Raw genomic sequence first — 25461 nt, forward strand, 5'->3', positions numbered from 1 at the left:
ATGCCTTTATTTCAGTTATGACTGAGTATGAATACACACATGAATTTGCACAAGAGGAAAAAGTCAACCATCCCTATAATAAAGTTCAACAGCAGTGACAAATGACACACAGACACAGCTGACAAGGCAGCTCACCTCTCTCACTGGTCATATACACTGAGGTCTTGAAGTAACAAATAGAAAGCTGGTGGCGATAGCCATGCTTGTGGCTCACAGCATCACTGTGGACCACAAGGACATCTATGATGCTTTCTGACTACCACAGGTGCCAGATGGCCACATGCTCCAGCGACCAAGAACGTCAAGGCTTAACAGCACTTAACTAATGCACAGTGAGGTCTAAGATACAAGTGAAAAGGGAGATTGGTGTTGTACTGCTATCTGGAAGTCACACAGTGGATCTGTATGGTGTCTGACATGAGCTCATCCTGATTTTGGACAAATTTGGGCTTCCAGTCTTGCCAAGAGCCACTGAAGTGGAGAAGTTCAGTAGGAATGTGGGCTTTCTTGAAGGCAGTCTGGTATTCTGAAAGGTCTGTACTGTGATGCACCCCAAGAACTGCTTCTGGCCTCTGACACTCCTTCTTTCTGTGTTGCTGCATCTCTCAAAACTCTGGCATGGTGCGGACCCTCACTTTCCAGGCATTTACCCATTCTGAATGAACAATCCTCCTACAGGACCTTTATGCTACTGTTCAAATGAACCAATGATCTCATTATTCCTAATTACAGCTTTATAGAATTTTTCTATTTGAACTATTTTACAAGCAAACTTAAAAGCTGATACAAAGCTTATGGCTGCAACAAACACTAGCAGGAATCCTGGTATACACCACAAATACAGGCAAGTTGGCTTGAGCTTCCCACGAACCCAAAAACATAATGTGGCTACCAAATGTCTAAATTAAGTACAAACCTTAAAGTCAAAATACATAAACAAGGCATAGTTCCTTATACCTGTCAGCTTATGGCATTATATACTGCTATTCTAAATTTACTTTGTATCCTGGAATGAAAGACAGATAAAATTATTTTCCTGAACCCACTATAACCTAAAAGGTAACTGGAAATGTGCAGCCAACTCAGTCTAACTTAACAGGCATATATACCTTGCTGTAACCTCTTGGACCCTATTAACCTTTAGGCTTTGTCAACCTTTGTCAGTCTGATCTCAGTATGAACTTACATAATGGGTACATAGGTAAGAAATGTTTCATTTTAATGAAAAAACATGTAACCTGTTTGTGTATGTTTGAATTCATCTGTTTTTGTGATTAACTGCCTTTTCAACTACGAGTTAATTCCTTTTCTGATGTAGAAAGCTTTGTCTCAGAAGTATAAAACCAACCAAGACAGTAACAATCATACACCTTTTCCTCTTGAATGCTTATGTGTGTGAGTGGTGTATGTTCTCTCTCTTATCTCTTATTCCCCTGTAGATTCACAAGGAAGTTAGACTCGGGGGTCTCCACACAAATGCAGGCATACTTTAGCATACTGGAGATCTCTGCAAAGAGGCCTATTTGCCCAGTGAGCTAATCTCCAGATCAAAGAGCACCCCCCCCTTTTTTTTTTTACAATCCCCTGCAGTTTTTGGCTAGAAGCCACTTTCCACAGCTCTGGCTGCATAAAAGTGGCCAGTTTAAGTTTTCCTCCTCAGTGGCAGAGCAGGCTGTCCAGAACTGCAGAGACAAAACCCTGTCTCCCTTCCCCCTTCTCTGTTCTTACTGGCTGCCTCTTGCAGTCTCCGAATTTAAAAACTTCTAAATTCAGGTATAGAAGAGGAGAAACAGATGCCAGTCACAAGCCTGAGGGGCCCCATCACCGTTGACATCCACCTGACTCAGTCTTTCTCTGGATATTAACACTGTTCTTTTGACTGAACAGCTGCTGTATGGGAAGAAATAGCAGGAAAATCAAATGATAAACTTTGAGGACAGAGTCAGTGGTGAACTCTGAACGCTAGTAGACAGGAGAACGTCCATTACTGATCTGCAATTTACTCCCAAGCATATGGGTCTGATGAAGCAGCCTGCTCAGCAGATGGTATCAATGTGAGCACCAGATGCTGTGGTCTCTGCAAAGCGAAACCTCAGGTAAGCTGAACAGTATACGCAGTTCTTGGAACTCTTCCAACTGTTTACAGTCACTCTTCCATGAAAAACCTTTTTCAGATTAAAATTATGAGAAAAGCTATCATTTTGGCTTATTATTTTAGAAAATGGAAGACATATACCTACGTTTTCTAAAGGAATAAAATATTTTTCCTCTTCCCAACTATTTATGAGAATATTTACAGTCTTTACTTTTAACTCAAGTTTCAAGAACATTTACAAAAAAATGTTTTGGTGGTGATGTCTCAACAAAAAACCCTCTCCATTTATAGTGTCAATAAACTGACTAATACAAAAAAAAAATATATGTACTATATTTTCAGTGTATATGTCTTGGGATATGAGCCAGGCTTGTTATGTGGCCAAAGATGGCCTTGGACTTTCTAATCCTCCTGTTTCTACCTCCCCAAGTGTTAGGGTTAAAGGCCTGTGCTACTATGGCTAACTCTCTATCTTAAAGAAAAAGAAATGATTTATTTTTATTTTATGTGCATGGATAATTTGTCTGTATATATGTATATCACCATGTATCTGCCTGGTGCCCAAGACAGCCTAAAGAGAGTGCCAGATCCCCTGGAATGGGAGTTAGAGAGCTGTGTGCCACCATGCATGTGCTGGGAACTGAACCTGGGTCTTCTGCAAGAACAGCACGTGCTCTCAACTGCTGAGACATGTCTTTATCTCCCCAAACTTTCTCTTTGTATATCAAGCAGGCAATATGGAAATGTAGTGACAGGCCACTGTTTTTTTTTAAAAGTCAATTTTAACTTAATTTTTCTTTTACTTGCATGTTTGTTATTGTTACTTTGGTTTTGTTGACAGGGTCTCATGTTTTCCTGTCTGGCCATGAACTCTTATGTGGCCAGCCAAGGATGAACTTGAATTCCTGATCCTTTGCCTCTCTTCCAAGTGCTAAGATTATGTCACTATGCAGGCTATAATTTAATTTTATTGACAGGCTTTCTTAACATCTAAACTAGAGAATCAACACGGTACAATGTTTTTTTGAAAATTAGCCAAATATTCAGTTAAAAGTTTGTAGCTTTCTGAGCACACATTATAACATTTACAGGAAAAGCTTGCCAAAAGTTATATTTGAGTGAAGAAAGATCTCCTATGCCACAGATAACAGATGTAAAAGTTCTTCTTAAATGCTTCTCTACAAATTAAAAAGGGAAAATCTGTATTTCTAATCTTGGAATTGTGAATTGGAAAATATGATGACTTTTTCAAAAAGAACAAAGACATGGTATTTCTCAGAAAACCTGAGACATAAATAATAATTTGCTTACTATGGCTCTTAAGTCTCTCGTTAACCCACAATATTGTTATTTACTAACAGTATCTTACAAAATAGCTAAAAATAAGATGTGTCTTTAACTAAATATTGGACAATGTGGTCTGCAGCCCTCTTCTCCTATGAGTGACTAAGTATCCTTGGCTAGAATTTTATTGAATTTATTTTTCCATTTATTTGCTTGTTTGTTTGTTTATTGGATTTTTTAAAGATTTATTTATTTATTTATTTGGTTGGTTCATTGGGTTTTTTGAAGGATTGATTGATTGATTTGGTTGGTTGGTTGGTTGGTCTCTTGAAAGAGTTTTATGTGGCCCAGGCCAGACTTTATGAGTAAATGAGAATACTACTGCTTGTATTTCTCAAGTGCTGGGATTACATTCTTTGGCTTGAGTTTTAGCAATTCCCCTTTTCATATTCTATAATTTTAACACTCCATATCCTTTTTCTCATTATCCAATGAGATAAAAATTATTCAGAAAATCCAATGAAATCCCCGTTTTCTCTACCTTCGTTCCCTCCTTTCTTTAGTAAATCATTTTATCCTATGTATTGTATCAGACTTAGAAGAGAAATATGAAAATAATTCCTTCTGTCAGAAATTTCATAGTCCAGGGGGAAAAGCAGGCATATAAACTAAGCTGCTATGGACTGTGCTCAAGATGCTCCAGGAGCAAGAACAAATCATTCAACTATGTTGCTTCAGAGATGGTTTTGTGGTGGGCAAAACATAAAGACACAGACAAAGAGAAGCATTATCAGCAAACAGGATCCCCTCACTTTATCAGTGTTTGAGCATCTACTATGTGTAAAGCTAGGGTTCTAAGGAAGATGATGCAGCCAGCCTTGGTGAGACCTGATAGACTAGGGTTAGACAGAAGGGGAGGAGGACCTCCCCTATTGGAGATTAGGGAAAGGTAGAGAAGAGGGAGGATGGGTGGGACTGGGAGGTGACAAGGGAGGGGGCTGCAGTGTGGATACAAAGTGAATAAACTGTAATTAATAAACATATAATAAAAAAAACTAGGGTTCTAGCAAAGAATAAGTGGAGAAGTAACTTTTATTCTCTTGAAGTAACTGTCCTGTTCAAGGCTTCATCTGCCAGCATAGGCCTAGTCCTAGAAGCTTCTAGCCTCCATACATTCTAATCTAGGCCTAGAATGTTTTCAGCCTCTGAGACTTACTGCTGAGTAAGCTCACCCTTTCTAGCTCTTTCTGAACTCTGGCTGGTTCAACTCAGCTACCTGGCTCAAAACTCCTCGCCAGGCTGACTGATTCAGTCTGGCTTCTCAGCTTTTGACTGAATTGCTCTGCCTGGCCTCATACTAACTTTGGCAATCTGTTCTAATCTCCTGGCTCCTTCCCATTCTCTGGCTCATTCAGTGTTCACCTGTGTCTAGCTTGCTCTCTCTTCAACCTGGCTCTGTAAAACTGTCCCAGTAAAACTGCCTTATCTAAGCTGCTCTCTCAAGAAGCTTCTTGGGAGAGTTGGGCATAGCCTATTCTGTCAAATCTTTCTCTGATTCAATACTTTGTCTCTCTGTCTCTCTTTGTTTACCTTCCTTCCTTTCCTTTCTTTGATTTGTTTTTCAAGACAGGGTTTCTCTGTGTAGCCCTGGCTGTCCTGGACTCCCTCTGTAGACCAGGCTGGCCTTGAACTCACAGAGATCCACCCGCCCTGCCTCCTGGGTGCTGTAATTACAGGCGTGTGCTACCACTTAGACATTACTTTCAAACATGGCTGCTTTCTTCTATCAATTACCCTTATCTACACTGTTTGGGATTAAAGGTGTGTTCCAAGGGTGTGTCTGTATTCAGCCAAAGGGATTAAAGTTATGCTAGGCTAAGAAAAAAATTTTTAAAGTTTTTATTAATCCTTTGTCAATTGCACATCATGTACCCCAATCCCACACATCTCCTCATCCTTTCAATCTACCTCCCCTTACAGCCTCCCCCCCAAATAAAACAAAAATTAAAAATTAAAAAAATAATTCAAAGAAAATAAAATCTCACTGTGGAAACTGTAGTGTATCTCGGTGTGTCCCACAGTGCACCCTTTTGCCCAAACAGCTTTACCTGTAAATGTTCAGTGAGTCATTCTCTGGTTGAGGCCTCTGTCTTCTACTACACTATCAATATTGGGTTCTCACCGTGACTCATCTCGGAGATCCTGTTGTTGGTCTGTGACATGTGACATAGAGACCCTGTAGCTTTGGATCTGTAGGACTAGACCCTTCACACCTTCCAGAGGTTCATAGATGAGGTAGATGTTGGGGTGGGCCAACTCAAAGCCCTGTAGCTGGGCCTGAGTCAGTCAGCCTTCCAGCTATCCTCTTTGCCCAGGAGCAGAAGCCAATTAGACAGTGATTAGTAAACCCGAGAGAGAGAGAGAGATCTTGATGATCTTGGACCAAGATAGTGTATAGAAACTAAGAAAAATAGACAACTGACTGTACAGAAGGTAAGAAAGTTAACATTTTAAGAATGACATATAAGAGTTTTGGTTTACACAACAATTTAGATAGTTGTTCACTGAACATAATTGATGGATAGAAATATGAATTTGGTTTTAAGCATACTGAGTTGGAGAAGTCAGTTAGTATCACAGCTGCAACATTAAGGAAATGGGCATCACAGCTGCAACATTAAGGAAATAGGCAGTCTCCTACACTGATGACTAAATCAGAGTCTTAACTTCTCTACTATTGTATTGTAAGCACTGACTTGTAATAAATTCTAAAACTCTATTTCCTGTTTATTTATTTATGGTGCATGAGGATTCTTTCTGCATGTACATATGAATACCATGTCTGTTACTGGTGCCTGAGAAATTCAGAAGAGAACCCAGATCTCTTGAAACTAGAGTTAAAGTTGGTTGTGAGCTGCCATGGGACTGATTGGAACTGAACCTGGGCCATCTGCAAGAGTAACATCTTGCTGCTAAGCCATCGCTCTAGCTCCTGAAATGAGAGTCTGTTTTAATTTCAATGTCAACCCTCTGGATGCTAGCCAGGTATGTGTAGCTGAAGCAGGAAATCACTGAGAGTATAAGGCCAGAATGGGCTACAAAGTAAAATAACAAAACCAGAGATGGAATATAGCTCAGTTGGTAGAATGCTTGTCTCGCATACATGAAATCCTCAGCTGGAACCCCAGAACCTCATAAGCCATGAATAGAGTACATTTAATACACAGCTAAAGATGACCTTGAATTCTCAACCTTGTAATCCTCCTGTGGTAGGATTACAGGCAGGCTGTCATGCTGGCAAAAAGTGTTTGTCATGCAGGCCTAAGGGCCCGAGTTTCATCTGATCCCTGGAACTCATATGAAGGTGGAAGGAGACAACCACCAACTCTATGAATTGTCCTCACATGGTGTGGGCACATATATTACCCTCTCTGTGTTGTTGACAGAGGCCAGGCTGAGCAGAGTTTCAAACTGAAAGCAGAGCTGAGGAAGATGACAATGGGCAAAATAAACCTGCTCTTTCTGTATTCTGTAAACTCCTCTACCTGCATCCCAGGTTATCCTAGTATGAATGTTATTTCAGGAGCACAAGAACCATAAATGCTGTGGCTAGGATCCTAGGGAATGTGGTGGGAGGAAGGGGTCTCTCCTCATCCATAAGAGGAAACAGGAACTGCTAAGTGACTAGCTCCTTTTCTCTGTCTCTGAAATTTAAAATGCATGGGTGTGCTTGTAAAGTTGTCTTAAGTAAGCAGGAATTGTCTTGGCTCTTTTCAACCCCATGTAGTTTTGATCTTTACATCTCTAAATAATAGTTTAAAAAATATGAGGGCTAGAGAGATGGCTCAAAGATTAACATAGCTGTCAATGAAAGACTGACCATCACAATGCACGTGGTGGCTTGAATAGGAACACCCCAAAGACTCATGTGTGTGAATGCTTGGCCCATAGGGAGGCGTGGCCTTGTTTGAGTCCGTGTGGCCTTTTGGCCCATAGGGAGGCGTAGCCTTGTTTGAGTCCGTGTGGCCTTGTTGTAGGGAGTATGTCACTGTGGGATGGGCTTTAAGTCTCCTATGCTCAAGCCACACCCAGTATGGCACATAGTCTCTTCTTGCTAGCTGGGGATCAAGACATAGAACTCTCAGCTCTGTCACCAGCACCATGCCAGCCTGTATGCTGCCATCCTTCCCCCTATGACAATAATGGAATAAACCTCTGAAACTATAAGCCAGATGTAATTGAATGTTGTCCTTTATAGCAGCTGCTGTGGTCATGATGCCCTTTCACAGCAATGAAACCCTAAGACTGTACATCTGTGAAAACAACATACCTCAAGTACGTAGCAGGCATCTACTAAATAATTCCTTTTCCTTACCACCAGGCAACAATGGTACCTTTTATGTTTTTTGGTTCTACCTTTGAAATTCTCAAGAACTACATCTATCACAGAGCTCATCTGCCATCAACAGTTTCTATGGCCATCTTGTCTAGTCTCTTATTTGCTCACTTTGGGTCTTCTGAATTATGTTTGTTAAGGAATGATGAAGGTCTAAAGTACTACTCAGGCCTTTAAGCAGGACATTTCCCAGAGCACTGAAAACAATTATCTCCTTCCTTCCTTTCCTCAAAGGAGACAATTATTTAAAGATTACATTTATTCTTGTTTGTGTGCACATACATGTGGTATACGGGTACTGGTTAAGTAGACATTATATTTTTGAAGTCAGAGGACAACTTTCAGGAGTTGGTTCTCTCCTACTATGAATCAAAGTCATGTCATCAGGCCTGCATGGCAAGCACTTTCACTTACTGAGCCTTGTTTTAGGATATTTGATCCCACTGTAAATCCTGAGATTGTGAACTGAAAAAACTTGTTCTAATTGTAGTGTGGTTCAGCCCTAGCACACACCTTTTATCCAAGAGCTTTCTGTAAATAGGATTAAATGAGGTTAACCATAGGTCAAGAGGCAGACAAGAAACCAGCTGACAGGGATTAACAGAAAAGAGGGGCCTTGAGAGAAGGGTAGTTAGGACAGAGTGGAGGAGGAGAGGGGGCTTTTCCCTTCTGGGGAGTGAGCTGAGTAGGAAGGTTTTTTTTCCCTTCTGGGATGCTGGCCAAGTAGGAAGATCAGCTGGGGTCTTTCTCTGACTCTCCGAGCTAGCAGACTTTCACCTCTGCATCTGACTCCTGAGTCTTTATTGGTAAAATTGAACATCTGGGATTTTCTTTCTTAATAACAATAGAGGTCTCTTGGTTACTGCCCACAAAAAATTTAATCACTACTGGGTAACATATTACAAGGATTCAAATGCCTTAAAAACAAATTCCTAGCAATGTTTAAATGATACATTTGAGCTCATCCCAGGTATGATGATCATAGCACTTGAGAGGCTGAAGCAGACAGACTGCCAAAAGCACAAGGCCGGTCTGGACTAGAGTGAAGCGCTGTCTGTCAAAGAAACAAAACAATGTTGGTCAGATGGCTCATTGGTAAAAAGGGACTTACAACCAAACCTGAGCACCTGGCGTTTGAACTAACACGGCATAGTTGAAGGAGGAAATAAATTTTTAAAAGTTGTCCTCTGATCTCCACATGCATGCCATAGCATAACTAAGCCCATGTATATATATATACAAATAAGTAAATAGTGTTAAAGCTCCTTCCCATCTTCCTGATGTCCCTTTATATAGAAACTTACTCCTTTCCTCAAGCAAAGAGGTCACCACTGTTTACCAAGCATCTGTGAACTAACACAAACCCAACACAGCTCAATAGGAGGACACAGAATAGACGTGAGGGTCCGCTGTAGATCACTAACAACTAATACACTGTTGGTAACTGCTGTGGGAAATTTGAGGACTTGACTTCTCTGAGACTCAGTTCACTCATCTGTTAGACAGACTATTATATTTCTAGGGTCTGTGGAGAGATGGCTTTGTGCTCAAGAGCACTTGATAGTTCGGTTCCCACAACTCCCTCTAACTCCAGCTCCGGGGATCTTCTGCCTCTGTGGGCACTCATACACACGTAGCATACAAAGAAAGACACACACACACACACACACACACACACACACACTGAAAAAATAAGTCTTAAAGGACTAATTAAATTAAACTACACATTTATCATTCATATCTTAATAAACTAAAAGGAATGCTAAAGAAAAATGGAGAGAAAAGAAAAACATATACCATGTTCACTGCATCCTGATCAAAAGGGTTCCATTCTATGTTCTGAGGGTAGTGGGCCAGAACTTTGGATTTGAATGTTCTTCTCAAAGGACTCTGGTCAAAATTTTCACCTACAACAAATAATTAATAATAAATTAATAACTGGAACTTAAAAATACATAACTTTTAAAATATTGCATTATTATTAAGCAAAACCAGAAACATCATTAGAGACAAGATTTCTCCATGTAGCCCTGCCTGTTCTAGAACTTGTTTTATAAACCAAGCTGGCCTCAAACTCAGAAATCCACCTACCCCTGCCTCCTGAGTGCTGGAATTAAAGGCATGTGCCACCATGCCTGGCTAGTATATATTTTTTAAAACATTTATTGATTATATTTAACAACCTTAGTTGAAAAATACTTGTCAACTAAAGAACTAGCAATAAAAAGAATCAGGGGCAGACAGGGATCTGTAAATTCTATGTGCTGAGTCCCATTCCAGGCTAGCCAAGGTTACAAGGTGAGACTTTGTCTCAAAAAAAAAAAAACCAAACAAAAAAATAACTAAAAAGTTTTAAAAAGAAAAAGGAAAAAACCCTGCACTTAAAAACTTTAAAATCTGAATTTTAGAAAATCTCAGCTGTATTTATAACACTAAAAATCAAAACACACTGATATCATTGGTGTTACGGAATTATACTCATTTCAACATATGGTGATAATATTTATATAAAAACACCTCACTGAAGTATTTTCAGGTAAAGGTCACGAGACTGAAGTTTTACACACAAACTGAATGCTGCAGCGCAGAGCAGGCACTGCACTGTCTGACACACAGGCACAGGTGTTCAGTGATGGGGTCAGCACAATCAAACCTCCCTGCTGGCTGGGTGATGGTAAAACACACTGAACACATTAACTTTTTAAAGAAATTCTTCACTCAAGTCATTACCTATCAAATTTCTAGAAAGATACTGGGTGGTGGTAGCACACGTCTTTAATCCTAGCACTTTGGAGGCAGAGGCAGGTGAATCTCTGAGTTCAAGGCCAGCCTGGTCTACAGAGTGAGTTCCAGGTTGGCCAGGGCTACACAACAAAACCTTGTCTTGAAACCACCACCACCTCTGCAAATAAAAATACAGTGAGAGTGATCAGGTTTTTCTTCATTTCCTTGACCAAACTATTTCTGTAAGACTTATTACTCCCAAATGCCTTAGTTTCATAAAACATCTTGATGCCGATGGATTTGTTTCTTTGTTTGTTTTTTCAAGACAGGGTTTCTCTGTGTAGCCTTGGCTGTCCTGGAACTAGCTCTATAGACCTGGCTGGCCTCAAACTCCCAGAGATCTGCCTGCCCCTGCCTCTGCTGGGATTAAATGTCTGTGTCACTACCGCCAGCCTTTTTTTTTTAATTTAATTTATTTTATGTTTTTGATCTTAAACAGTCAATGTAAAAAAGATGGTATTAAGAGATTAGAAGACCTCAAAGAAATGTTATCATTTCCTGTGTTTTTTTTTTTTTTTTTTTCTTTTCCTTTTCCTCCCTTCCTCCCTTCCTTTCTCCCCTTTTGGTCTTTTTGAGACTGTTATATAGCTCTGGCTCCTGAGTGCTGGGATTAAAAGCCCAGATGTTTTTCTACTTTTAGGTTAGTACAAGCTACAGTTACAGAAAAATATCAACATAGTTTGCCAGCATTTGTACAACTAAAAGAAGTGTCACAAAGCCACCCGACCTGAAGCGGCACTGCCATCTTGACTCAATTTCCACTTGGGGAAAAATATGAAAAGGTAGATTTTTTTTGTTCGAGACAGGGTTTCTCTGTGTAGCCTTGGCTGTCCTGGACTTGCTTTGTAGACCTCAAACTGGCCTCAAACTCACAGAGATCCACCTGCCTCCCTGAGTGCTGGGATTACAGGTGTGCACCACCATACCCTGCTGACAGATACTTTTGAGTTGTGTAAAAGTTTTAAAAAAATCACAGAAGGGAAATGTTACACACTAAAATATTATTGAAATATTCAATATTAAATATACAGGAACTTTTATGAGCATAAAATTTAAATATATTTGCTGAAAGCAACTAAACTATGGCTTCTAATTGAAGTCCTTGACAATTGATCATTTTCCTTTAGATTCTCCTGATTTATTTAGCTAAGTACCACAGCTCTGTATATTTTTAGTATGTAGTTTCATATTCTAAGAGTTGAGCGCTTCCACTCCCAGGAGAGCAACTGTTAAAGGCAACTAGGTGTGATTTCTCATGTCTATGATCCAAGCAGTTGAGGGGCATAAGGATCACTGTGAATCCTTTCTCAATAAAGGAATTGAAAAAAAAAAAAGGCACCCTCAAAACTTATCAATTTTTATACCGTGGTACTAGATTACCCAATGACCAAAAGTTGAGTCGATAAATATTAACCAGTCCATGAGTTAATGTGACTGACAAACACAGGATTCAGGATTCAAATTGTTGACTTCTGGATAAATGATGCTCTTAAGCTGTTTGTGTGAATACTGAGATAATTTTCTTGTTTTAAAAAAAAAAAAAAGATTAGATTTCACTTTAGGCCCATGAATGAATGAATAAATAAATAAGTAAGTAAGTAAATAAATAAATAAATAAATAAGGAGGCAAGCAGGCAAGAAAATGGTCTTCTGGTTCTAAAAATCTATGCTACAAGGCTGGGCGTAGTGGTGCACACCTTTAATGCCAGCACGTGGGAGGCAGAGGTGGGAGGATTTCTGTGGGCTCGAGGCTAGCCTGGTCTACATAGTGAGTTCCAGGAATTTAGCTGAGGCTAAATAGAGACCTTGTCTCAAAATAAATAAATAAATAAATAAAGAACACAAACAAACACTCTATGCTACTGACTTAGCTACCGTCATAGCAAAGCTCTAAGAAACCCTCTCTTTTGCCCATAATCTAAGACCCAGAAATGCCTACCTTTATCCATAACTATAAGTAAAATATAAAATACCACAGTAACAGAAAAAAAAAACCAGCGCATAATTCAGGATATAACTATTTGTAGTACTTAGTTTTAATGAATTCCTGCCTGTGCATGGTTAAAATAGTAACATCTTCACTCAAATATCAAGTTATAAATGGGACAGAAGATAAATCAGAGACATCATTACAGTGTCATTTTTAATATAATTGTCTGTTGCCTGTGGAACCAACCTTCTCAAGACAGAGCCAATTTACCTCCATAAAGAATGTCACAAAAATACAACACACATAAACAACATGTATCCTCTATGACCACCACCACCTCCACCACCTCCACCACCTCCACCACCTCCTCCACCTCCACCACCTCCTCCACCTCCAACACCTCCACCTCCTCCACCACCTCCACCACCTCCACCTCCTCCACCACCACCACCTCCTCCACCTCCACCACCTCCACCACCTCCTCCACCTCCTCCACCTCCACCACCTCCACCTCCACCTCCTCCTCCACCTCCACCACCTCCACCTCCACCTCCAACACCTCCACCACCTCCTCCACCTCCTCCACCACCTCCTCCACCTCCACCACCTCCACCTCCTCCACCACCTCCACCACCTCCACCACCTTCACCACCTCCAACACCTCCACCTTCACCACCTCCACCTCCACCACCTTCACCACCTCCAACACCTCCACCACCTCCACCTTCACCACCTCCACCTCCTCCACCTTCACCACCTCCAACACCTCCACCACCTCCACCTTCACCACCTCCACCTCCTCCACCTTCACCACCTCCACCTCCTCCACCTCCTCCACCTCCAATACCTCCACCACCTTCACCACCTCCTCCACCACCTCCACCACCTACTCCACCTCCTCCACCACCTCCACCACCACCTCCTCCACTTCCTCCACCACCACCTCCTCCACCACCTTCTCCACCACCATCACCACCTCCACCATCACTTGTGTCACTGTTAACACATCTACCACTACCACCTCCGTAATACCGCCAGCACTCCTAACTCTATCACCAGTTTCTCTTATACTGTTTAAAAAAAAAAAAAAAGGAAGAAAAAGCAACAAGAAAGATCACTGCGGTATGTACAGCTGTCTTGGCAAAACTCTGACACCACTGGTAAGGATTTAGAAATGACTGAATGTAGCTATTCTATTATTATTAACATCACCGGGAGGGGAAAAAAAGTTTCAGGAACCCGAGGGACCTAGGAGCTGGGAGAACCACCTACTCTTTTCATTTTGAATGCATATTTTTATATGACACTAACTCAGAATTTAATGATAGGACTAATCAGGAAAAATGACTGAGTTTGAGATTTTGGATCCACAGGGAATAGAAACTGTATATAAACATCCATAAATTGAAGTGCGTCTTTTAAATATAGTCCTGAAACAAATAAGGACTGTAAATTTCTTTTAGTATCTATATATACTTATGAGGGCCTTAGGTTAAATTTTTACCACTGCCAAAAGATAACTGTAATGTCAATATCTTTGCTATAACCATATACAGGCCTAATTATCAGGTAATCTACTAAATTTGAGCTTTAATTAAGCCTCTCCTTCTAAGGAAATAGAAAATACATGACAAGACAGCTTAGAATAGTAAATACATTTTTCCAAGCCATGAAGCACATGAGGTATTTATAAAAATTAAGATGCAGATGAGAGAACAAAATATGATTATTATCTATAATTGTATCAAAGCAAGTTTAAGAAACATTCCTGATGGGGTATGGGGTGAATCAGAATTATGATTTCTAATACCCCCCTTATTTTTTCTTTACACCATTTTACCTGAAGTTGTATCTGCAGTATCTTGGCTCTTGCCATGACGATCTGCTTCTAGCCATTCGTACAAAACTACACAGTGTAACAGAAACAAAAATCTTTATGAACAAAGTAAAAACAAACAAAAATGATATTGAAGAATGGAAAACAATAAAAAATTAAAAGCAATTAAATTTAAAACATTCAGGTCAAGCATACAGCCTAACACCAGTGATATGTATCTCACAAGCAAAGAACATAAGTAATTTTAACGTTATAAATACCAGTTAGTCGTCTGTAACAGTGGAAAAAGCACATGCACTTAAAGATTAATTTCAAAAGAAATATTAAGAGACGCTAACAAAGTATGATGACAGAACTAAATGACTTGTACCCTGTACCCTGACCACTGTTGCCTATTGGAGGGGGTTTGGTCCAAAAACTGCTATCCTCAAAATGCTAACGAGTGCTGAAGGACAAGAACTCTCAATCACTGCCAGTGTGAAAGTTTAATACTTCCTCATGAAACCAAATATGCTCTGGATGTGCAACTCCATAAATCTAGTCTCATGACATCACATTTCAAGAGGAACAGCTCATACCTGTTAAGTACTCACCAAAGCTATAAAGAAACCAGAACAAAGCCTGGAAACTGACATATGGCCAAGAGGATCTTAAGAAGTTGTGACAACTAAATGCAAAATAGCTCAGTGATCCTCTAAGAGAAAAACATGAGGCAAAAACTAAAAAAATCCAAATAAGGTTTCCATCCCTCAACTCCACCTTATATTGCAGGGTTAGAAGCCCCATCTTCAAGCCTGGCTTGATTTACGTCTCCAGAAACCCAAAGACAGAGTTCTACCCCATTAAATGTCCACCCACACCTATGTCAGGCCCAGAACTGAGTAAGAGGCACATACTCAAAACACGGCAGGCTAAAGTCTAAAACGCCCCCTGAGGTTTCAAGCATATTCAAGCACCATTCTACCAGGCTGTCCGCAAACAAATGATTTTTTTGTCACACCATTAGGTCTATATATTATCTTCCTACCCCAAAGTGACAGGAAATTGACTGAGACAAAATTGTGTAAAATCTATGTGAAGAGTTTTGTTCACGACACTTCAATGGAAATAACTTGGATGGATTATTAGGAGAAAAGAGATACACCAAATGCACTGTGCTTCTTTCTGAACCCCGGAGACGGCCAGGATGTGTTGCTAACTTCAGAAGGTAGCAAATGTAAAGAAACATATAATATATCTACATGCATAGGTGAGTTACTGTCGGAAGTAAACAAACAAACAAAACAACAACAAAACACTGCATGGCCCTTCCTGCTCATCCTTTAATTTCAAAGAGCACAGATTTTCCATAGAATGACCCTGAAGTATCAGACACAGAGCAGAAAAACATGAGCAACTCTGTCTATAAAGTATGTTAAAGAACTCATAAGAACTCATGCAAGATAGCAGAGGGCGACAAATGTGTGGCCAGTCTGGGATCCATGACAAGACGCTATCTCAAAAAAAAAAAAAAAAAGACCCCTTACTGTCTGCTAAAGACAAAATTCCTCAAAAATCAAATAATCAAACATTTGTTGAGGGTTTCTTTCTCCCTTCCTCACCTGCTGAGCTCAGCCTCCACCCTCCGGTATATCAGTCACTCATGACACAGTTCAGATGAGAATCCTCAACCTTTCAGTGCTATCACCTTAACATACATCATCCAGTGACTTCTAGGCCATTAAGATTCCCTAAAATACAACCAGATCTAAAAGCTCTGTTGGCTTTTATACATTTGCTCACATAATTTCCCACTGAATGACTGGAAAGTCAGTAACTATAACAGATAATGCCTGTTCAAGTTCACAGCCTTCTTAAAAATAGCTTTACTGAGATATAACTCACACACCTTAATATTTACCCCTTAAAAAATACAAATCAATGATCTTTAGTATTTTCACTGAACTGTACCAACAACTTAATTTTGAAAACATTTTTAACACCTGAAGAAAGAAACATTACATCCACACAAATACTGCCATTTGCTTTTTTTATCTGATTCTTGGCGCTTTTTTTTTTCCAGCTAGAATATAGAAAAATTAAGTGTTTCAACAATATGTGAAAAGACTCAAAACATTTGGGAGGAAGGGGAAGTGAGATGGCTCAGAGGTTCTTGCTGTCAAACCTGGACTCTATCCCCAGGACACACATGACAGAGAGCAGACTTGGACGGCCTGTCCTCTGCATTCCACTTACACACCATGGCTCTGGCCCTCTACACACTAAATAAAGTGGAAAAACAAGGAAATAAATGAAAAACTAAGTTTTTCAAGTAAACTTTTTTGTTATATCTTATTCATATACTAACGGGAACTTTCTGTAGAAATAATTTGTAAAAGAATCAGCATCCAACTTATGGATTTCACAATTAACTATGCCATTATCTTTAAAAGCCAACTTCATGCAAATATTCTGTGCCATGGCTGCATGTGTGTGTCTATGCAGGTGTGTATACGTGTGAAGGCCAGATGGCAACCTCATGTTTCTTCCTCTATTGATATCTACCTTTCATTTGGGGTTTCAATATTGCATTCCAGTTTTATTTTAAGTGATACTGATTACAGCATTGAAGGAGAAGACACACTTTCATACAAAATGGAAACTCTAAAGTGTACCCATTAAACTACTAAAAAATAAACTGAGTGGTGGGACTACAACAGAGGTGCAATCTGTTGCCCTGGTGCTGCCACCACGTGAGTACACACACAAAGCTCTGCCACCACGTAAGCACACGCACAAAGCTCTGCCTAGTCGTGTGAGTACACACACAAAGCTCTGCCCAGCTCGCAGGGGAGCTCCAGAAAGCTATTTCACACTTTGGAGCAATGAACCAACAGCAACAAATCCACACACAACAAAAAAAGGAATTAAGTCTTGAATTACTGGCTTTAACACACATCCATCCTCTCCACCCCAAAATGACACAACACGAAGGACGTAGCTGGCCGCACCCCGAAGGCTACTTTTGGTGTGAACAGATAAAGATGGCTAGTGTGGGAACAGGGCATGAAGGGTATTTTATAAAGTCCTTTCCTATGGGTCTGTCCACACCATTGCTTCTCAGCAATCAGAGTAGGGAATCAAGGTTCAGTGCCCAGGAAGCTACACTTCCGTCTGTTCGCTCAATACAGGTTTGCAAAGTGCCAATTACCATTACCAGTTCCCACCTGCAGCTACTGCTAGATTAAAATACAAAACCTGATGCCTTATCAGAACCAAGTTTCCCTCAACTTGAAAGAATCATTTTGAGAACCAAGTTTCTTCTGTTCCTCTAAAATGTTAACACCTTAAAGCTGAATCTTTTTTTTTAATTTATTCATCTTATTTATTTATGTGTGAGTCTCCTACCTGCATGTATGTATGTGTTCCACATGCATGTGCATCCCATGGTGCCTGTAGACAAAGAAGAGGGTATCTAATCCCACCTACAACCAGAGATAGGATGGTTGTGAACCCCAGGTAGGTGCTAGGAGTTTACCCAGGTCTTCTACAAAAGTGGCAAGTGCTCCTAACAGCTGAGCTATCTTCACAGACTCAAAGGTGAATCGCTTTAAATCTGGAGGTCTAACATGATATTCAGAAATATCTTTTTGTTTGTTTGCTATAAGGTCTCATATAGCCCAGGCTAGCCTTAAAATTCCTATGTAGCTAAGGATGACCTTGAGCTTCTTGTTGGCATTACAGGGTAACATTATAACATCTAGGATATATCTAGATATATCTACAATCTTACACCACACACATACAATATTAAAAGTATATTAAATTCTAGAGTCTCTCCATTTCTGCTTTTGCGCTTGTGGATCAGATGACGGCGGTTCCAGTGGCTCCTACCTGAGGCTGTGCTCCTGCCAGGATGACCAGCATTCCAATCCTCTGAAACCACAAGCCCAGCTAAACACTTTCTTCTACAAGTTGCCGTGGGCCTGGTGTTATACCACCACCACCACAACAGAAAAGGAACTAAAACAAGTTGCTTTATTGGGTATTTTGTTGGAGCAATGAAATAAATAACTGATATTTATTTATTAATAAATACTAACTGATAGACCGCCCTGGTCTATCAGCTGGTGAATGTGCTCCATTCTCTGTGTTTATAAGAGAAGCCATCTATAGTTAAAAAACAAACAAAAAAAAAAAAGTCATAAAGTCTTCATAGAAAGTGCTAAGAGAAGACTTCTGAATTGACTGCCTTGTTTCTGTCTGGGCCAAGCCACAGTGTGGCATTTGTGAATTGAGGAACCCCTCCCAATCTATCCTCTGAAGATATTTTTAACTAAACTTTACTAAAGGAGGCAGAGGCAGGAGTGTTTGATTTTGGCTATAAAATAGTTGGGTTCAAGGGTTACCTGGGATTCTATCTTAAAATACCAGATAGGGCCAGTGAGATGGTTCAGGGGTAAAAACACTGCCTTATGGGCCTGATGACCTGGGTTCCATACCAAGAACTTACATGAAAGTGCGAGGAGAGAATGACTCTCCAAAGTTCTCCACTGGCCGCTTACATGCGCACCACGTACAAATGTACCCCCCTCCACTTGGTAGTAATAGTACATGTTAAAATTTAAAATTCTGAAGGTAGCTATCTTAACAAACAGTTTAAGTAAATGACTGTACAGTACTCATTCATGTCGACATTCCAGTTTTACGCTAAGCTTGTGGTCATTGGCACCGACAATCTTGCCATCCAGCAGTTGACAGTACAGATTGATACCTAACTTTTGGTTCTAGGTCTATCCTAAACTGATCAGGCTGCAGTTGTCTGGTTGATCTGCTGCTATTTTGGCTGCTATTTTGAGGTGTCACTGCTTTCTGCTCACCAGAGGAGACTGACAATGTTTTCTAACTTCTTGTTCATCTCTGGGCAAATGGAGACAGGAAACTGTGCCCAGAAGTTCACACTAATGTGAGGCTGGACTTTCTCTGTCTTGTAGTCAACTGGAAAGTTTCTCGGGATCACTTGAGACTTCACATTCTTAAAATTCGCCTAGTAGCCAGACAGGTAGCCCATGCAGTCCAGCACAAGTGCCAAAGTCTATACAGTAGCCCAGATTGAGTTGCAGCCCTCTTGCACCCTGCCTTGATTTCAGAGCATTCTTCTCCTGCTGTTAGGTGAGAAGGAGAAATCAGTTAACTTCAGTCCAGATGCAGGCTGGTCTTCCACAGTGATCAGTGCTCTACAGTGTTTTCTCTGTAAACGTCAGGCTGTACTTGTACCAAGTACACACCTGTGCTCAGCTTCCAGACTGTTGCTCACTTTGACGATCTCAGTATGGCTAAGCCTGAGACCACAAACCTCAATCCACTCTGAAACTTTGTTTTCTTTTTAGAAATTGTGTGTGTGTGTGTGTGTGTGTGTGTTTGTGTGTACGCGCGCGTGCGTGCACACATGTACATGTGCATAAGACCTGGCTCAGCACTTAAGAGCACAGGCTGCTCTTCCAGAGGACCCAAGTTTAATTCCCAGCATGACATTATAGCTCACAACAACCGTAGTTCTGTGCTCAATTCTGGCTTCTGCAAGCATCAGGCGTGTAAATAATGCACAGATATTCATGTAGGCAAAATACCTACACACATTAAAATTTCATTCATTAATTAACCATTTTAAGATACAAAATCTGCAAATGGCAGAACTAGAATCTGATCTCTGGTACCGCCATCTCCAAGACAACTGTTATGCTAAAATGTTCATTTTAAATGGCTTTAGGTTTAGATAAAAGGTAGAGGGCTGAAGAGATGGCTCGGTGGTTAAGATCCGTAGTACTACCCTCACTTAGAAAGACAAATGGGATGGACATTGGATGTAGGAGAAAACAAGTAACAGGACAGGAGCTTACAGCACAGGGCCTCGGAAAGACTCTACCTAGCAGTGTATCAAAGCAGATATTAAGACTCATAACCCAACCTTCCACAGAGTACAGGGAATCATGAAAGAAGGGGGAGTTAGTAATTCCTGGAGAGGACAGGAGCTCCACAAGGAGCAAATGTATCAGGGCCCAGGGGTCTTTCCTGAGACTGTTTCTCCAACCGAGGACCATGTATGGACATAACCTAGAACCCCTGCTCGGATGTAGCCCGTGGCGGCTCAGTGTCCAAGTGGGGAACAGGGTCTATCCCTGACATGAACCCAACGGCGAGCTCTTCGGCCCCCACCCCCAAGCAGCCCTGCCAGGCCACAGAGGAGGACATGGCAGCCAGTCCTGAAGAGACCTGATAAGCTAGGGTCAGATGGAAGGGGAGGAGGTCCTCCCCTATTAGTGAACTTGGAAAGGGGCAGGGAGGAGATGAGGAAGGGAGGGTGGGATTGGGAGGGAAGGAGGGAGGGGGCTACAGCCGGGATACAAAGTAAATAACCTGTGATTAATATAAAAAATAAATAAATTTGAAAAAAAAAAAAGGATCCGTAGTACTCTTCCAGAGGATCTGAGTTCGGCTCACAACTACCTGTAACTTCAGCTCCAGAGATCTGACACCACTTTCCTCCATGGACACATGCAACCATGTAGACAGACCCACACAGGGACACAGAAACAAAAATATTTAAAAAGTAATTAGAAATAAATTACTACACCTGGACAGCCCTACTCCTTATTGCTCAGAAGTCTAAGCAACAAATATAAATGGCTAACTGTCCACAGATAAAAAAGTATGAATATTTTAAATCAAAGATTTACTCCTTGAGGGCCAGATTTGTTATCATTTACTCTTTTCTTGTAAAACTAGGCAGAGTAAGAGGGGTGTTATTTCATGAGCAGAAGAGAGCCAGTCAGTGGTATCTAAGTATTATACACACCTTAAAGCATAATAAACTATGATGATTACTTTGATCATTGTTTTCCATTCTCAAAAACTATGTCATTTACTTTGTTTCACAGCTGAGTTTGCCAAGAGAAATTAGACAACCAAACTTTTCCTAGAGTGTCTACTTTTTATTGACTTTATCAGAAGCACCATGAAAACAAAGACAACCTCCTGCAAACCCACAGCAGCCCTGGGTACGAGACCATGCAAAAGTCTAACGGAGACAAGGCAGGGACTGGGTGCCACGGATATTTCAGAAGAATGAGAAGGTATGCCAGATGAGTTCACTTGCAGCTCACTAGCAATTACATTTCTGACCAAAGCCAAATGCTGTCCTCATGTAACTTTCAAACACTTTCCAGTTTTTCCCCATTAATACCTGATTCTCTTTTTTTTCTCAGTTTCATCAAATACTACCATGACTTTTCTTTCAAATGAGATCATTATAAACACACACACCTAAATTCATTTCAAAACATGAGAATCTGGGTGTTTTTACTAGAGCAAAACTAGACAAAGGAAGAGCTAAGAAAGTGCTAGGTCACGGGGCGGTTGTGATGCACAAACCAACCTGGGAAGAGGATACAGAATAGGTCTTGCAGGTGCACTGGGGTGGGTGGGGGTGGAGGGGGGAACAGGAGGGATCAGATGGAGGGGGAAGATAGCAGGAAGAAGTACTGGGAGAGATAACTGAAACTGAGGGGGGCCAATACGGAAACCTAGTGCAATGAAAACTCTGGAATCTATGGGTGACAGTAGCGAAGCTTCTTAGCATGGGGGATACAGAACCTAAACCAGCCATCTTCTGTCACGAGGCAAGGCTCCTAGTTGTGGGGCTAGGACACCAACCCAGCCACAAAACCTTCAACCATAGTATGTCCTGCCTGCAAGATGTGCTGGGGCAATGGTGCACAGAGCTTGTGGGAGTAGCCAACCAATAACTGACCCAACTTGAGGCCCACACCATGAGCAGGAGCTCACACCTGGCACTACCTGAATGACCAGGAACCAGAGGCTGGACAGCCCATAGACCCAGGATGGAACCTATAATGGAAACTTTGGTTTCTTTGTAAACTCGGGTATGTAATGTAAATATGTCTGTGTTTTAATTCCAAGTGTGGGTTTTAGCTGGGCTTTAGATAGTTGTCTCATGCAGGGCGTGGCCTGCCAGCTGGTGACCGTCTGCCAAGTGCAGCATGGAAAGGGACGTGGTCTAGGGCTCTGAGGAAATGAATCTGAGAACCCAGAGAGAGAAAACAGGGGCGGGTGGTGTTGGTGTGTGGCATGTGTTTGGAGAGACCAGAGACTGACGGTGTAGCAGTGTGGAGCACACAGACAGACAGAAACACTTTGGGTGCAGCGCCTTGGAGGAGACTGCTTGCTGTACGTCTGCTGTTGACAGAGATCAGTCTATCCCCAAAAGAACCACCAACCCTAAACAGCCAGGAGAAGTAAAGGGCTCAGCAGACCCTCTCCCCACTAACCTCTCTACTACCCAGGGTTGGGGTGTTGGTGGAAAGGAGGCAGAGGCATAAATACCCCAAATAAAGTGGAGTTTAAAAGAGAGCACTACAAGACTCAAACACAACTGGCAAAAAAAAAAAAAAAAAAAAAAGGTCAATGGAATGATTCCTAATGATACTCTGTTATCCTTGTCAGCAGAGAGGTGTCATCAGCAGCTGATGGGAGCAGGGAGAGACATAGCCAAATATTAGGCAGAGCTCATGGTACCCTGCAGAAGGAGGGAGGAAGGGCTGTAGGGGCCAGAGGGTGTTGAGGACACCATGAGAACATGACCCACAGACTCAACTAAGAGGGCTCATAGGGGCTTACAGAGGCTGACACGACAATCATGGACCCAGCATAGGTCTGAGCTAGGTCCTCTGCATGTATGTTATGGTTGTGTAGCTTGGCATTCATGTGGGACTCCTATCAATGGGAAAGGGGTGTCTCTTGACTCTTTTGCCTATTCTTGGGACCCTTTCCCTCCTATTAGGTTGCCTCATCCAGCCTTGGTATGAGGGTTTGTGCTTAGTCTTACTGTAACTTGCTATGCCATGTTTGGCTGACATCTTTGGAGGCCAGGTCTTATTTTGAAGGGAAATAATGGTGCAGTGTATGGGGGGGGGGGGGTTAGAGCTGGGAGGTGTGAAGGGAGGGGAAACTGGGGTTGAGGTATAATGTATGAGAGAAGAAGGAAGGAAGGAAGGAAGGAAGGAAGGAAGGAAGGAAGGAAGGAAGGAAGGAAGGAAGACTAATTAAAGCCAGACATGCCTTTAATTCCAGCACAGAGGCAGGTAGATCTCTGAGTTTGAGGCCAGAAAGTGAGTTCCAGGACAGACAGGAATACACAGAGAAACCCTGCCTCAAAAATAAATAAATAAACAAAAAATATAAAAAAGAAAGCGTAACTACAACAAAGTAGTTTAAAGTCAATATTAACTGCCAAGAACAGCAACTGCCTAATACAAAACCAATCCTGTTTAGCCAGCAGAAGCAAAAACTCCTCTTCCCCAGGACACACTGGTTTTTACCGGCCTTTTTAGTGTCTTTCACTATACTCTAGCCTATATTCCAGACAGAAAAGCAACTGAGTTCACCAGGGTTCTTAATTTCTTTTAATAATAACAAATAATCACTGTGTATTTACTTTGTGCCAGGCATTGTTTACGCACAAGTGTCTGACAAGAGGAAACAGTACTATTTATATTAGATTTAAAAAAATAAGTACCATTCCTAAGGCAATCTGACAACAGAACCTATACTCTTAAACTCTGCCATGTTGCAATTTTAAAGGCAGCAGCTTTCTATCATTTCTTTGAAATACACATCACGTCAATATGCCACTTACCAGTAGAGCTTTGGTATAATCTATTGAAAACAACTGCTGAAGATTACTACTCTTAAATCAGAGAGTCCTACTTTCTGGTGTTCACAACATTGAGAGATGCCACCTCACTTCTGATCAGAGCTGGGCTAAGTAACCAAAACCATAAAAAATAAAATGATGGGATGTTACTTCCAAGACCGAGTTATAAGCTACTTCGATATACATTTTGGGGGACTCTGATAACGGACTCTGGTAGAAGTAGCAGCCTTGTATTACTATATATAAGTAGCCTTCATAAAGGCCTATGTGATGAGAACCCTAATCTGCTCAAAACCAGAGGCTGGAAGCAGATGCTACGTACGGCTAGAGGCAGGCCTGGAGATTGGGAAGATCCTTGCAAATGTCTGACTGCAATCTTGTTAGAGTTAGAACCACCTAGCCACTAGTTCCCAGTGCCTGGCCTGAGGTACACGCTTGTTATCCGGGAGTTTTTGTCTGGTCTGATGCTCAGGATTGAGCCTTGCACTTCAATCATGCTAAGCAGAAGTTCTGTCACTGAACTGTATATTTTCAGTAACTGGTTGATTTATCAAATCTACATGTTAACCTAACTTTACAGATATTAGGGCAGGGCTGGGACTATCTCAGTGGTAGAGCATTTGCCTAGCATGGACAAAGCCTCAGGTCTACTCATCAGTGCTGCAGAAAACTAAGGGTCCCTGACTACACAGAGGTCAAGACCAGCCTGGGTTATATGAGACTCAGGGTTTTGTTTTTGTTTTTAAGGTTAAATAATCTTTCCAGATGGATCCCTCTGTGCTTCTAGTCACTAGCGGCTCTGTTCTGCTTCAGGCTCCAGTACCAAGATCTGGACCTGCAGGACAAGATCACTGCAGATGAACTGAAGCAAGAAGATATCTGCACCAACAACCCAGTGCCCCCTCTGTTCTACACAACCTGGTTAGAGGTGACTACTGTCACCTGCTAAACATTTATGACAGATTTTAGAAATAAAAATTGTCTTCCTGGGGAAAAAAAGGCTCAAAGCAAGGAGGACACGTTTAAGATTATTAATTCATGTATACAAAAATACCCATGGTGGCATAAACAATAAACAAGAATGTGATAGCTGCCTTTCGAAGGAAATAACTAAATGGCTAGAGGCAGGTATGAGATTTGCTTTGCTTTGTTTCATTAAGACAAAGTCCCAGCTATGTAGCACATGCTGGCTCTGAAGTCACTGTGCGGGCCGGCTAGCCAGGAACTCCACATCCTCCTGCCTCAGTCTTCTCAGTGTGGAGATTAGTTGTTTACCAAAATGCCCGCACTGCACAGTGCAACTGTCTGAGTTCAGCCCCTCAGGCACAAACGGTGTAAGGAAAGAAGTGACTCCATAGAGTTATCCTCTGACCTCTACACACACACACACACACACACACACACACACAACCTGTCAGCAAAG

General features: G+C 41.3%; 1 protein-coding gene across 2 annotated transcripts in view; it reads right to left on the bottom strand.

Moving 5' to 3' along the window:
* Positions 1–25461, bottom strand: part of Dennd5b (DENN domain containing 5B) — a 125164-nt gene that overhangs the window by 84221 nt on the left and 15482 nt on the right. The window contains exons 2-3 of one of the 2 annotated variants that reach the window (XM_021636449.2): positions 14330–14395; positions 9573–9682 (exon numbers count right to left, since the gene is read on the bottom strand). In XM_021636449.2, coding sequence (XP_021492124.1) covers positions 9573–9682; positions 14330–14395 — 176 coding nt within the window. The remainder of the gene's footprint in view (positions 1–9572; positions 9683–14329; positions 14396–25461) is intronic. The other variant, XM_021636450.2, reaches the window with a different exon arrangement.

This window comes from Meriones unguiculatus, chromosome 5, assembly GCF_030254825.1.
Source record: "Meriones unguiculatus strain TT.TT164.6M chromosome 5, Bangor_MerUng_6.1, whole genome shotgun sequence".
Taxonomy (NCBI): Eukaryota; Metazoa; Chordata; class Mammalia; order Rodentia; family Muridae; genus Meriones; species Meriones unguiculatus.